This window comes from Chiloscyllium plagiosum, unplaced genomic scaffold (assembly GCF_037043375.1).
Source record: "Chiloscyllium plagiosum isolate Xiang-an unplaced genomic scaffold, Cpla_swu_hap1 HiC_scaffold_2, whole genome shotgun sequence".
Lineage (NCBI taxonomy): Eukaryota > Metazoa > Chordata > Chondrichthyes > Orectolobiformes > Hemiscylliidae > Chiloscyllium > Chiloscyllium plagiosum.
This window is the reverse complement of record NW_028270140.1, coordinates 139,674,134-139,689,225: the sequence shown is the minus strand read 5'-3', so window position 1 is coordinate 139,689,225 and position 15,092 is coordinate 139,674,134. Positions and strand designations below refer to the sequence as shown.

The following is a 15,092-nucleotide window of genomic DNA, read 5'->3' as shown; positions in this document are numbered from 1 at the left end:
CCAAGTAATATGAAAGCAATAAATTAAAACTTTGTCTCTCAAAGTTCACATGGAATTTGTTATCCGGAATGCTCTGTCTTCTTTTCTTCTTTCCAGCCTTTCTTCTGCTGATCTCAAATCACAAACATGTTTCTTCCACTGATCCTGCCATCAGGGATGTTTTCTCTGTAATTTCATTTGTCTGGAATATTAGCTAAAAGTGCTGTGGTACATTTTGTAGATAGATGGTGCTTTCTCAGAGAGCTCACAATTGTTATCTCTTCAGATGGCTGTTGGCGCTCTTCCTTGATCTCCAAATGCCCCCTTTTTAAATAATTTTTAAAAATATTAATTTCTTTATAATCCAATTGGCTCTGAGTCACCAAAACCACCAAATTGAATTTTAATAGGTTTGTGGTAGCTAAGAGCCTGTTTCAAATTAAACTGTTGCCTTGGTAACAATGCTGCTTGTGCCTGCTAAATTGAATGGCTTTTTGATACAAATGTTTCAATTTGAGCACCTGCAACCATTGCCCACAGACAATTTGTTGCACAGAAACACTTTATCTCTTAAAGAGACCATGCACTCTTGCCTCCTACCATTTTTACAAACAAACTCTAGCTTTCTGCCTTCCACTTCATGAGTACTCAACACAACATTGGTTTTGAAAAATAGCATGAAGAGAAAGATCAGCCCCTTTAAGAAGGTATCACATCACAATTTTGCTTTATTTAGTTTCATTGTAATATTTAAAATGGTAGAAAGAGGGTCTGCTAAAAGACGTGTAAGTTGCTCTCTAGAAACAGATGACTCATGGAGGTTTAAACTGAGGGTCTGCATACTTCAGCCAAGGGGAGAGATTGAGAAGTAAAGGTCCTTTGCAGTAACCTTGGCTGGTGAAGGGAATGAACCTACACTGTTGGCATCACAAATTAGACATCCAGACAACTAAGCTAACCAGCCCAAAATTCTATGGTAGTGGGTAGAAATCTGATATAATAATGTTACATTCTGTAAAGAAGCTCATTCTCACAGTGGCAAGTTGGCTCAGTGGTGCCTCACAGCGCCAGGGACCTGGCTTCGATTCCAGCCTGTGTGGTGCTTGCACATTCTCCCTGTAGTATGTGTGGGTTTTCTTTGGATGCTCTGGTTTCCTCTCATAGTCCAAGGATGTGCAGGTCAGGTGAATTGCTGATCTCAGATAAAGCACCTGATGAAGGAGCAGCACTCCGTAAACTAGTACTTCTAAATAAATCTGTTGGATTACAATCTGGCATTGTGCAATGTTTAACACAGGGCAGCACGGTGGCTCAGTGGTTAGCACTGCTGCCTCACAGCACCAGGGCCCCAGGTTCAATTCCAGCCTCAGGCGACTGTCGGCGCGGAGTTTGCATGTTCTCCCCGTGTCTGTGTGGGGTTGCTCTGGTTTCCTCCCACAATCCAAAGATGTGCAGGTTAGGTGAATTGGCCATGCTAAATTGCCCATAGTGTTAGGTGTATTAGTCAGAGGGAAATGGGTCTGGGTGGGTTACTCTTCGGAGGTTCGGTGTGAACTTGTGGGGCTGAAGGGCCTGTTTCCACACTGTAGAGAATTTAATCTATAATAGAGGGTGTAGTCATTATTGCCTCACTTGTGTCAATCTTCCCATATTTTAGGGATAGGGACGATTCTGGGGTCTGGAAGCAACATCCAAAAACTGCATAAAAACCTAAAGAACTGTGGATGCTGTCCATCATGTCAGAGAGAGGAGCAGAACCTCTTCAAGGTGGGCATACTGAGAGGAGCAGATGTCTTTGCTGATGCTGCCAGACTGCTGAGCTTTTCCAGCAATTTCTGTTTTCATAACTCAAAAACTGGAACTGTTTTGAAAATGGTCAGATATCGAACCAATGCTTTCAATCTAATTTACTAATCATATCCATCCACAACTCTCACCCATCTCTACCTCATCTTCACCTGGCCACATCCGCCCCATTCCAAACCAGTATTCCAATATCCTTCTTCAGTCTTTCAAATGACGTTACAGTCTCTGTCCCATAAAAACCCCATGTAACTTCGTCAGAAGCAATGCATTGAAAGCTAGTGCTTCCAAATAAACCTGTTGGACTATAACCTGTTATTGAGGGATTTTTAACTTAGTCCACCCCAGTCCAACACCAGCACCTCCAAATCATCCTCTCTTCTCTGTGCTTTAGTACTGCTGAACATGAAGAATGCCAGAATCGAAGAGATGCTGGGAAGGGATGAAGAATCAGATATTTTCAGTGCTTAGGGCAAAGGATTGAATCAATGCATGAATCAACCAATGAAGCCGTCCAGCTTAGTAAATCACTAGCAGCTTCTTGAAGTCAACAATATTTGTCCATGAGCTGTGGTTGTCTGACAGTTTTGTGGTGGGGTGGTATGTATTCTGCCTCAACCCCCAAGTGTAAGCTTTTTAAAATTAGGTGGGAGTGCTGTCAAAAGTCCTTTAAAAATGCAATTGAGACTAATTCTGGAATGTCGTCAGGAACAGTGGAATTCTTATTCTATCATTTTGAAGTTGAGGCTGCAATTGTCCAAGTTATGGAGATGAAAATGAGTCCACAATCCTCATTGTTTAATATTCCTGTGGTGAGCACTTGGAGAGAGATTGTGAATGTTCATCTTTTTTACTTGGCTTCTTGTTTTTCTGACATATGGCTGTGCTGTTTATAACTATAATATAACTTGTTTACTTCATTTCTCTATCCTATTCCTAAGGACTGCAAGGGCGGCACAGTGGCTCAGTGGTTAGCACTGCTGCCTCATAGGGACCCGGGTTTGATTCCAACCTCGGGTGACTGTCTGTAAGGAGTTTATATGTTCTCCTAGTGTCTGGGTGGGTTTCTGCCTGGTGCCCCAGTTTCTTCCCACAGTCCAAAGATGTGCAGGTTAGGTGGATTGGTCATGCTAAATTCCCCGAAATGTTCAAGGACGTGTAGGTGCATTCGCCATGGGAAATGCAGTATTGCAAGGATAGGGTAGGGGGATGTGTTTGGGTGAGATGCTCTTCGAAGGGTCAGTGTGGACTTGTTGGGCTGATTCCGCTGCAGGGATTCTATGGATACTCTGTACCTAAGATGCCACTGCAAGTAGCAAATTATAAACTTTTCACTGCACTCATTTGAGTACGTGTGACAATAAAGCTAATTCAATTCAATTCAATACTATAGACAACATTATAGACCACGAGGAGTCAGTGAGAACACAATCAGGAATAACTGGAAACAAAAACTGCTGGAGATCGCAGTGGATCATCTGGACCTGAAACAATAGTTTGCTCTCTCTCCATGGATGCTGCCTGACTGGCTGTGATCTCCAGTATTTGTTTCTCAGTACAGATTCCAGCATTGACAATAATGTGTTCTGACTAGGAATAACAAGGATACCCATGCGACACAATTCAAGATCAAGCCATACACTTGGGTGAAAGTCCAAATGGTAATTTTGTGTCTGTGTCCACAAGCTTTACCAAGCCATTTTATAATTTCTTCGCAAAAAGGAAATCAGAAATGTAGTAAGAGGGGGAGAAAAAGGACATGTTATAACATGCTCCACTAATTATCTTGAGTTATATTGAACATTGCTTTATCATCTACACACTGCATGTGTCATTGCAGGAATGCCAAATATACCAATGGGACATTCAGGCCAATGAAGTGATATGAACTAAGAGGCTTGCTGCATTTGTGACTGAAAGAGAAAACATATTTCATCAAACACAATCAAAGGTTCTGATAATGGAATAGGTTACTCACAGCTCTCCAATTGCATTATGCAGGTTTGAACATCCATCGGGAAATTCTTCAGATCCATTGGGCATGACAGAATTAAAGTCAATCTGAAAGATTAGATCAGTAGTGTTGGACAACATTGTTTCATGTGTACAATAAATTCACAAAATGAAAAGATTTTGGTAAAACAGTTTGAAACATTAAAGCGAAATGTAAACTTTATAAGCTGATAAACAATTGGCGTAAATATCAATACAGGGTCTAAATTAGAGTGGTGCTGGAAAAGCACAGCAATTCAGGCAGCATCCGAGGAGCAGTAAAATTGACGTTTCGGGCAAAAGCCCTTCATCAGGAATACAGCATTGCTTAATGTATTTAAATGGCATTTTGCTCTCCTCACACAAAACAATTTCTCAGTCATGGTTGGCAAGCGTTAGTACTTCACTGATGAACAGAGTGCTTTCTGTGCACATACAAATAATACAACAAATTATAACATAATTCATTTCCTCATGAGTAATTCAGGTAAAAGCAACTTCGCTACAAATTGTGCAACGGTTACTCATAATATTTGTCACCGGTTTCAATAGGTCATGGTCGAGCAGGTTTGTGTTGCATAAGCAAAATTCTTCTAATGCTCAAATGTTGTGAAGTTTGAGATTTTAGTTAATTAAAGGTATGAGAAGAATGTTAGCTCAATAGAACACTATGCATAAATCATGAGATTTCAGCAGAAAAGTTATGATTCAAAACCCAAACCAATTGTTTGGTTGAACCAATTGTGTTGTATCTCCTGTAGAGCACTAATGGAAAACATTTTTCTCTCAAGGTGTGGCAGGGAGCTGGAACAATGACAGGGGACCTCAGACCCATGGCATGTACCCCTTGCCTGATGTGGGAGCTCAGGGACGTGGCTGACCGTCCAGCTGCAGCTCTTGTTTGACCGCATGCCGCTCTGAAGCTGCGGATGGACTCACTGTAGAGCATCCGCGATGCTGAGGAGGTCGTGGTTAGCATGTTTAGTGAATTGGTCACACCGCAGATTAGAATTGCTGAGGGAGACAGTGAATGGGTGACCAAAGGGCAGAAAAAGAGTAGGAAGGCAGTGCAGGTGTGCCCTGCGGTCATCTCCCTCCAAAACAGGCATACCGTTTTGGATACTGTTGGGGAGATGGCTCATCAGGGGAAGGCAGCAGTTGCCAGGATCAAGGCACTATGGCGGGCACAGCTGATCAGAAGGGAGGGAAAAAGACTCGCAGGACCATAGTGATAGGGGATTCTATTGTAAGGGGATTCTATTGTAAGGGGAGTAGGTGGGAGTAAATAAGACTCCTGGATGGTATGTTGCCTCCCAGGTGTTCGGGTCAGGGATTTCACTGATCGGCTACAGAGCATTCTGAAAGGGGAGGGTGCCAGTTGTCGTGGTACATATAGGCACCAACGATATAAGTAAAAAGCAAGATGAGGTCCTGAAAGCAGAATTCCGGGAGCTAGGAGAAAAGTTAAAGAGGAGGACCTTAAAGGTAGTGATCTCAGGATGCTAGCAGTGTCACGTGCTAGCCAGCGTAGAAATGAAAGAATAGGCAGGATGAACATGTGGCTTGAGGGATTGTGTAGGAGGGAGGGGTTCAGATTTGTGAGACATTAGGACCGGTTCTCGGGAAGGTGGGACTATTACAAAATGGATGGTCTACACCTGAACCAGACTGGAACTAATGTCCTTGGAGGAGTTTTTTGCTACTGCTGTTGGGGAGGGTTTAAACTAATGTGGCAGGGGGCTGGGAACCAGAAGAGAAGACTAGTAGATAGTGAAGTGGAAACTAGAGACTGTAAGGAACAGGATCATGAAGCTAGCATTACCAAGGGGAAGAGTCAGCAGAGGGCAGATGAACGCAAAGGAACTGGTGGTCTGAAGTGCATATGCTTTAATGCAAAGAGTATAGTGGGTAAGGCAGACGAATGTTGTAATTAGAGATAAAAGTTTGTTTACTCTGGATCACATTGACATAAGGAGGGAAGATGTGTTGGGTAGGCTAAAGGACATTACGGTGGACAAATCCCTAGGACGGAAGAGATCTATCCCGAGTTGCTGAGGAAGGTGAGAGAGGAAATAGCTGGGTCCCTGACAGATATCTTTGTAGCATCCTTAAACACAGGTGAAAAACCAGAGGACTGGAGAATTGCTAATGTTGTCCCGCTGTACAAGAAGAGTAGTAGGGATATTCCGGGTAACTACAGATCAGTGAGCCTGATGTCAGTGGTGGGGAAGTTACTAGAGAAGGCATGGAGAGATAGGATCTATTTATATTTGGAAGAGAATGGGCTTATTAGTGTTAGGCAACATGGTTTTGTTCGGGGGAGATCAAGCTTTACCGACTTAATGGAGTTCTTTGAGGAAGTGACCAAGTTGATAGATGAAGGAAGGGCTGTAGATGTCATATACATGAACTTTAGTAAGGCATTGGATAAGGTTCCCCATGGTAAACTAATGGAGAAAGTGAAGTCATATGGTGTGCAGGGTGTTCTAGCTAGGTGGATAAAGAACTGGTTGAACAACAGGAGACAGAGAGTAGCAATAGAAGGGAGTTTTTCGAAATGGAGAAAAGTGACCAGTGGTGTTCCACAGGGATCAGTGCTGGGCCCACTGCTGTTTGTGATAGACAGACATAAATGATCTGGAAGAGGGCATTGGTGGTCTAATCAGTAAGTTTGCAGAAGACACGAAGTTTGATGGAGTAGCAGACAGCATAGGGGACAGTCAAAGAATACATGAGAATATAGATAAACTGGAGAGTTGGGCAGAGAAGTGGCAGATGGAGTTCAATCCAGGCAAATGTGAGGTGATGCATTTTGGAAGATCTAATTCTAGAGTGAACTATACTGTAAACAGAAGAGCCTTGGGAAAAGTTGATGAGCAGAGAGATCTGGGTGTTCAGGTCCATACTACCTGAAGGTGGCTGCACAGGTGGACAGAGTGGTCAAGAAGGCATATAGAATGCTTGCCTTCATCAGACAGGATGTTGACCATAAGAGCTGGCAAGTCATGTTAAAATTGTACAAGACTTTCGTTCAGCTGCATTTAGAATACTGTGTACTGTTCTGGTCACCACATTACCAAAAGGATGTGGATGCTTTGGAGAGATTGCAGAGAAGGTTTACGAGCATGTTGCCTGGTATGGAAGGTGCGAGCTATGAAGAGAGGTTGAGTTGGTTCGGATTGTTTTCATTAAAAAAAGGAGTTTGGGGGGGGACCTGACTGAGGTCTATAAAATCTTGAAGGGTATAGACAGGGTGGATAGAGATAAGCTTTTTCTCAGGGTGAAGGATTCAATAACAAGAGGTCACACGTTCAAGATGAGAGGTGAAATGTTTAAGGGGGTACATGCGGCAAGTACTTTACACAGAGGGTGGTAGGTGCCTGGAACGTGTTGCCAGCAGAGGTAGTAGAGACAGGCATGCTAGATTCATTTAAGGTGCATCTGGACGGACGCATAAGTAGGTGGGGAGCAAAGGAATACAGATCCTTAGGAATTGGATGATAGGTTTAGACAGTGGATTTGGATCGGCACAGGCTTGGAGGGCCGAAGGACCTGTTCCTGGGCTGTAAATTTTCTTTGTTCTTCTTTCTTCTTTGAAGACATATAGATCTCATGCAGGAATTGGGGTTAGGCTTGCGAGCTCTTTGTCAGTCAGCAAAGACATGTTGGACCGAATAACCTCTATCTGTGCCGTAAATATTTTTGATGATTTCAATGCAGTGAATATCTGCCACATTAGAGCACAATACTGAGGAATATCAAACTACAGTCAGTGCAAACTCTAAATGCTTGTTTTTAATAATAAGGACGATAGAATCCAGTTCTGTCCATCCAACTTACTATTGGCCCAGTCTGACATAGTCACTGGAGAGTTTTCACAACTTGCAGCTGTTTGTGGTCCCTGAAGATATTCTTATTATTAATTTTTGTATGCAGAATGGTGATGATGGCATATTAAAATAGAGTAAGTTTACTAAGACAGTGACTAATGCACATTAATGAAATTGCTCAGTAGTTCTTTCTAACTTTTTAAAATTTAAAATTTGGCTGCTGACTGGGAAATTAGTGCTAATCTTCATGTGATAAACATATTTGCAGCTGTACTAGTAAACTGATGCGAGGTTATAGCTCTTAAGTACATCAAGAATACTTTTTAATGGAATAAAAAGCAACTAAATTCTGAAACACTGCTGTGTTAATAGGAAATTTTATGTTTGTGAAAATGTTTGAGTCGAAGCTTGAATTATTAAAGCCATTTGGAGAGGCTGCACAAACTTGAATACAGTTTTGAAACAGAAAACTACTATTTGGCCCTGAGAACAATTCAATATGATCATGGCTGATCATACAATTAAAGACTTTGTTTCTGCTTTCTCCCCACACTGTTTGATTCCTTTAGCACTCAGAGTTAGATCAAACCCCTTCTTGAAATCATTCGGCATTTTGGAATCAACCGCTTGCTGCGGCAGAGAATTCCACAGGCTCACCACCCTGTGGGTGAAAGAGTATCTCCTCATATCAAGACCAAATGGATTAGCCTATGTCATTAGACTGTTGCCTCTGGAGTTAGGCCACAGGCTTGCATCTGGAATGCTGTGCCAAACACAAACACCACGTCCTCAGACTATTTGGTGTATTCCGTCAGAATTGGGAGGGAAGGGAAAAGAGAGCAATATGGACAACATGTCTCACCCTGTCCTGAGAACTCCTGAAGGTTTTCAGGGGTAATGCACAATTAGAAATGGCCCCAAAATCATCACAAACAATTCTCTGGTCCAATCCTGCGCAAACTATGCTCTAAAGCTAATTGATTTGGTGGTTAAAGGCGGTTACAGAGGACTTTCTGAGTTGGTCAGTGGCCAGGGTCAGCAATTGTGAATGGGTCAGGTGGGGGGATTGAGAAAGGAGAATTGAAGGAGCCTCACGCTTTACATTGTCTTACAGGGTCCAGGCTCCGAAAGTAACAAAAGAAGAACTTGCTGGAGAAACTCAGCAGTTGGCGAATCAGAGTTATTGCTCAATTCCAGTGACCCTTCTTCAGAACTGATAACTGCCAGGAAAAGATGGTATTTATGCTGGGGATATTGGGGCTGCAGGGGGAGCAAATGAGCAGATAGGTGGTGACAGTGTCACAAAGAAAGAGAGGAAAAAAATATAGGCAGACAAAAGAAAGAATAAAAGTGAGAAATGTGAAAATGAGGACTCAGTAATTGAAAATGGATTGGTTGTACTGAAAGCAGCCCATTTTCTGATAGGACTTGGAGTGTGGGGGTGGATTACAGACATGGAAGGAGGTGTTCATGCTCTGAAATTGTTAAACTCAATGTTCAATCCTGAAAGCTGCAACAACAAGTGGAAGATGGGGTGTTGTTTCTACAGCTTGCACCGAGCGACCTGAGGAGACTGAGAAAGCATGAGACAGAAACGTTAGCACAGGAACTCAGTGGTGTGTCCAACTGGTAGGTAGTTGGAAGCTCAGGGTCATTTTCATAAACAGAATGTCAGTGTTCTGAAAAGTGGTCACCAAGTCTGCATTGTGTCTCTCCAATATAGAGGAGATGACATGTGAGCAGTAGGTAGAGTAGATTAGATTTAGTGAATTGTAAGCTCTGCAGCCAACTTCCATGAAACTGCAGGTGGTAAACTCCATGAGCAAACTAAGCATGGCACCATGGCACAGTGAGCCATTCAAACGAGAGTTGTTAAGAGGGATACAACACTGCTGTATGCACTCAAGTATAGGGGTACAGGAGTACAGGGAAAGATGTGCAAAGGTGTGTCCCAGCACCATCTTAGGTCCAAAGGTGCTTATGTACAAAACCTTAGATAAAAAGGAGAAAAATAAAGACAGAAGTGGAATGTTCCAGATTACAGTCTTTCTTTAGCCATAGGCCTACAGTCACTCCGCAATGGATTATCCCCACACAGGGATTGATCCCTCTCCGCACTGGGCTCCATCACTCCCCCCGGACCGGGGTCCATCTCCCTCCCTGCACTGGGCTTGATCTCTCTCTCCTCGCACTGGGCTCAAACTGTCTCCCTACGCTAGGCTCAATCTCTCTCCCTTCACTGGGCTCAATCTCTCTCTCCCCGCACTGGGCTCTATCTCTCTCCCCGCACTGGGCTCAATCTCTCTCTCCCCGCACTGGGCTCAATCTCTCTCTCCCCGCACTGGGCACAATCTCTCTCTCCCCGCACTGGGCACGATCTCTCTCTCCGTACTGGGCTCAATCTCTCTCTCCCCACACTGGGCTCGATCTCTCTCCCCGCACTGGGCTCAATCTCTCTCTCCTCGCACTGGGCTCAAACTTTCTCCCTACGCTAGGCTCAATCTCTCTCCCTGCACTGGGCTCAATCTCTCTCTCCCTGCACTGGGCTCGATCTCTCTCCCCGCACTGGGCTCAATCTCTCTCTCCCTGCACTGGGCTCGATCTCTCTCCCCGCACTGGGCTCAATCTCTCTCCCCGCACTGGGCTCGATCTCTCTCCCCGGACTGGGCTCAATCTCTCTCTCCCCGCACTGGGCTCAATCTCTCTCCCCGCACTGGGCTCGATCTCTCTCCCCACAATGGGCTCAATCTCTCTCTCCCCACACAGGGCTCAATCTCTCTCTCCCCGCACTGGGCTCAATCTCTCTCCCCGCACTGGGCTCGATTTCTCTCTGTCCCCGCTCTGGGCTCAATCTCTTTGCCCCACCACATTAGGCTCGATCTCTCCCCCTGCTGGGTTTGTACACCCACCCGTGCTTGGCTCATTCTCTCCCCCCTCATTGGGCTTGATCTCTCTCTCTGCACTAGGCTCTGTATCTCCCATCGCACTGGGCTCACTCTCTCTCCCGTACTAGGCTTGACCTCTCCCTGCACTGGGCTTGATCTCCCTCCCTGCACTGGGATCGATCACTGTCCCTGCACTGGGCTTGATCTCCCTCCCTGCACTGGGATCGATCACTGTCCCTGCACTGGGCTCGATCTCTCTCTCTCTCTCCCTGCACTGGGCTCGATCTCTCTCTCTCTCTCTCCCCCCGCATTGGGCTTGATCTCTCTCTCTCTCCCCGCACTGGGATCTCTCTCTCTCTCTCTCTCTCCCTGCACTGGGCTCGATCCCTCTCTCTCTCTCTCTCTCCCTGCATTGGGCTTGATCTCTCTCTCTCTCTCTCTCTCTCTCTCCCCGCATTGGGCTTGATCTCTCTCCCTCTCTCTCCGCACATTGGGCTTGATCTCTCTCCCTCTCTTTTCCCACATTGGGCTCGATCTCTCTCTGTCTCTCCCCGCACTGGGCTCGATCTCTACCTTGCACAGGGCTCGATCTCTCTCTCTCTCTCTCCCCTCAGTAGGCTTGATCTCTCTCTCTCTCCCCGCACTTGAATCGATCACTGTCCCTGCACTGGGCTCGATCTCTCTCTCTCTCCCTGCATTGGGCTCGATCTCTCTCTCTCTCTCTCTCTCCCCTCAGTGGGCTCGATCTTTCTCTCTCTCCCTGCATTGGGCTCGATCTCTCTCTCTCTCTCCCCTCAGTGGGCTTGATCTCTCTCTGTCTCCCCGCATTGGGCTTGATCTCTCTCTCACTCCCCGCACTGGGATCTCTCTCTCTCTCTCTCCCTGCACTGGGCTCGATCCCTCTCTCTCTCCCCACACTGGGATCGATCACTGTCCCTGCACTGGGCTCGATCTCTCTCTCTCTCTCTCTCTCTCTCTCTCCCTGCATTGGGCTCGATCTCTCTCTCTCTCTCTCTCTCCCTGCACTGGGATCGATCACTGTCCCTGCATTGGGCTCGATCTCTCTCTCTCTCTCTCCCCCCATTGGGCTCGATCTCTCTCCCTCTCTCTCTCTCCCCACATTGGGCTCGATCTCTCTCCCTCTCTCTCTCTCCCCACATTGGGCTCGATCTCTCTCTGTCTCTCCCCGCACTGGGCTTGATCTCTACCTTGCACAGGGCTCGATCTCTCTCTCTCTCCCCGCCCTGGGTTCGATCTCTACCCTGCACAGGGCTCGATCTGTCTCCTCGCACTGGGCTCTATCTCTCTCCCCGCACTGGGCTCGATCTCTCTTTGTCTCTGCATTGGGCTCGATCTCTCTCCCCGAACTGGGCTCGATCTCTCCCCGGACTGAATTTGATCTTTCCCCCTGCACTGGGCTCGATCTCTCCCTGAACTGGGCTCGATCTCTCTTCCCGTGCTGGCTCGATCTCTCTTCCTGTGCTGGGTTTGATCTTCCCCGCCACACTGGGCTCGATCTCTACCCTGCACCATGCTCGATCTCTCTCCCCGTATTGGGCTTCATCTCTTACCGCGCACTGAGTTCGATCTATCCCCCCGCACTGGGCTCGATCTCTTCCCCACCCGACATTGGGCTCAATCCCTCTCCTCCCACTGGACTTGCTCTCTATCCGCGCGCTTGGCTCATTCCCTCTCCCCGCACTGGGCTGGATCTCTCTCCCTATGCTAGGCTGGATCTCAACTCTGCACTGAGCTTGATCTCTCCCCGCGATGGCTCTGTCTCTCCCCTGCACTGAGTTAGATCTTTCCTCACATGGACTCAATCTCTTCCCCCTACCACATTGGGCTCGATCTCTCCCCCTGCTGGCCTTGTACTGATCCTCCCCTGCTCCATGCTTGGCTCATTCTCTCCACCCTCACTGGACTCCATCTCTCCCTCTCCATACTTGGTTCAATCTCCCCCCGCACAGGGCTCGATCTCTCTCCCGCATTGGTATCCCTCTCTCTCCCCACACTAGGCTCTATTTCTCTCCACGCACTGGGCTCGATTTCTACCTTTCACTGGGCCTGGTCTCTCCGTGCACTGGACTCAGTCTCTTCCCCGCACTGGGCTTGATCTCTCCCCCCGCACTGGGCTCGATCTCTCTCCTCGCACTGGGCTCAAACTCTCTTTTCGCACTGTCCTAATCTCTCTCCCCACACTGAGCTCAATCTCTCTCCCCAAACTGGGCTTGATCTCTCTCCCTGCTTTGGGTTCAATCTCTCTCGCTGCACTGGGCTCAATCTCTCTCGCCACTCTAAGCTCGATCTCTCTCCCCGCACTGGGCTAAATCTCTCGCCCAACACTGGGCTCAACTTCTCTTCCTGCACTGAGCTCTGTCTCTCCCTCTTGTTGAGCTTGCTCTTTCCCCACATTGGGCTTGATCTGACTCTCCATGCACTGGGCTCTATCTCTCCCCCTCCGCATTGTGCTCGATCTCTCCCCTAAACTGGGCTCGATCTCTCTCCCTACACTGGGCTCGATCTCTCTCCCCGCACTGGCCTCAATCTCTCTCTCCCTGCACTGGGCTCAATCTCTCTCCCCGCACTGGGCTCCATCTCTCTCTCCCTGCACTGGGCTCAATCTCTCTCCCTGCACTGGGCTCAATCTCTCTCTCCCCGCACTGGGCTCAATCTGTCTCTCCCCGCACTGGGCTCAATCTCTCTCTCCCCGCACTGGCCTCAATCTCTCTGTCCCCGCACTGGCCTCAATCTCTCTCTCCCTGCACTGGCCTCAATCTCTCTCTCGCTGCACTGGCCTCAATCTCTCTCTCCCTGCACTGGCCTCAATCTCTCACCCTCCGCATTGGGCTCGATCTCTCCCCAACATTGGGCTCGATCTGCAACTTGTACCCCTTTTCACTCAGACTCACACACATAAACACACTTTCTCACAGACACTCATTATCCCTGCCTCCCCACCAACCCTCCCCCCACATACAGACACACACAGAGACACACAAGTTTGTGGGGTGAATTTATACTTGCAGAATTACATTTTACTTTGGTCAAAAACTACATGAATCCATGCAAAATTCTGTAAATCCATTTTGTAGATTAGAATCAGTCTGACCGTAGTGGCACAGACAATCTCTCACAGGGAAGCTCACACCTTAAATGACACACCTGGGCTGACATGACACCAATTGGTAAAGTTCACTTGAGAATGTAACTTTTATATGTTCTGTGATTTACATACGAAAGAACTAAAACCAACATGTTCATTGTAAAAGTTGAGAGACATAACAAACAACCCAGGTCTTTTCTAATATATAATTGTGGTTATATCACACTGTAACCTTTTGCTATAAATTGTGTGTCTTATGATCTTATACTCCATAACCATCTGATGAAGGAGCAGCGCTCCAAAAGCTAGTGCTTCCAAATGAACCTGTTAGACTATAACCTGGTGTTGTGTGATTTTTTAAACTTTATCCCTGCACTGAGGTCAATCCCTCCCCCTGCACTGCACTCTATCTCTTCTCCCTGTACTCCACGCCGGCACGGGGCTCTTTCTCTTCACCCCACTGCATCCCCAACCCCCACCCCCTCACCCCTCCTGCACTGGGCTCAATCTCTCTCCCCACACCAAGCTCATCTGTCCTGCACTGAGCTCGATATCTCCCTGTGCTGGCCTTGATCTCGCCCCATGTTGGGCTCAGTCTCTTAAACCCTGCAGCTCTGCTGTTCTGTCTTGCTGCTACCACCCCCTTGGCTCACCAGCTGCCTTGCCACATTCCGCCAGAGTCCTCCTCTTGCGCTGTTCCAAGCCCCCAGCTGCTTCCACGATATCACCGACTGCCAGAATTCTGCGCGGGCACACCAACCCCACCAAGTGGCTGACTGCCACAGTCCCTGCTCTGGGTCCCTAATTGCTGCCGTTGCCACTGTAGTGGTAGCAGGAGGCAGTATAATCAGAGGAATAGACATAGTACTCTGCAGCTGATCGCAAGAGTGCACAAAGCAGTGTCCCATGTCTGGTGCTAGGGTTTGGGATGTCTACTCGGAGCTGCAGAGGGAAGGACCAGTGGGCATAATCCATGTAGGGAACAATGTCAGACAAAAGAGGGAAGAGGTTCTGCTGAGAGAGAATGAGCAGTGAGGAGTTAAAGAGTACAATTCTAACTGTATATGACTCTAGAAATTGTTAGATAACGTGTAAAAGGCTCTCCATTTGGAAATAGAAATGAACCATCGGTGAACCATCCTCATTCGCTGTAGCTAAGACTCTTCCTCTTAGTTCCATCATGCCTGAAGCACCAGGTGGAGAGGGAGTGCTCATCTTGATCAATGTTTTTGTTGGTGTAATCTGTTTTTGCTTTGGTATTAATGCAAAAAGGGATCTGCCCTAAGTTCTGTGGGGTATAGCAGAATTTGTGCTCCAGTTTTGGTAATTGCTCACATAAATAATGCCAATGTTGGTTTTGTCTCACTCCTTCCTTGAAAACAAACGGCACCCGTAGGCTATACAATGGTGGGGCTTGTGATCTCCAAGTAGAAAGATGAACTCTGACACATGTCAGTGAATAAGCTCCCAAAGTTGTCAGATGGCTGTCAGACAGAC

The 15,092-nt window shown here is 46.9% G+C and overlaps 1 protein-coding gene and 1 long non-coding RNA gene across 3 annotated transcripts in view; one reads left to right on the top strand and one right to left on the bottom strand.

Moving 5' to 3' along the window:
* glra3 (glycine receptor, alpha 3) overlaps positions 1 to 15,092 on the bottom strand; it is a 223,113-nt gene that overhangs the window by 59,864 nt on the left and 148,157 nt on the right. For both annotated transcript variants that reach the window (XM_043704625.2, XM_043704642.2), the window contains exon 5: positions 3,761 to 3,843. In XM_043704625.2, coding sequence (XP_043560560.2) covers positions 3,761 to 3,843 — 83 coding nt within the window. The remainder of the gene's footprint in view (positions 1 to 3,760; positions 3,844 to 15,092) is intronic.
* The window catches only part of LOC148152002 (uncharacterized), a 333,843-nt gene that overhangs the window by 260,360 nt on the left and 58,391 nt on the right, over positions 1 to 15,092 (top strand). The window lies entirely within an intron of this gene.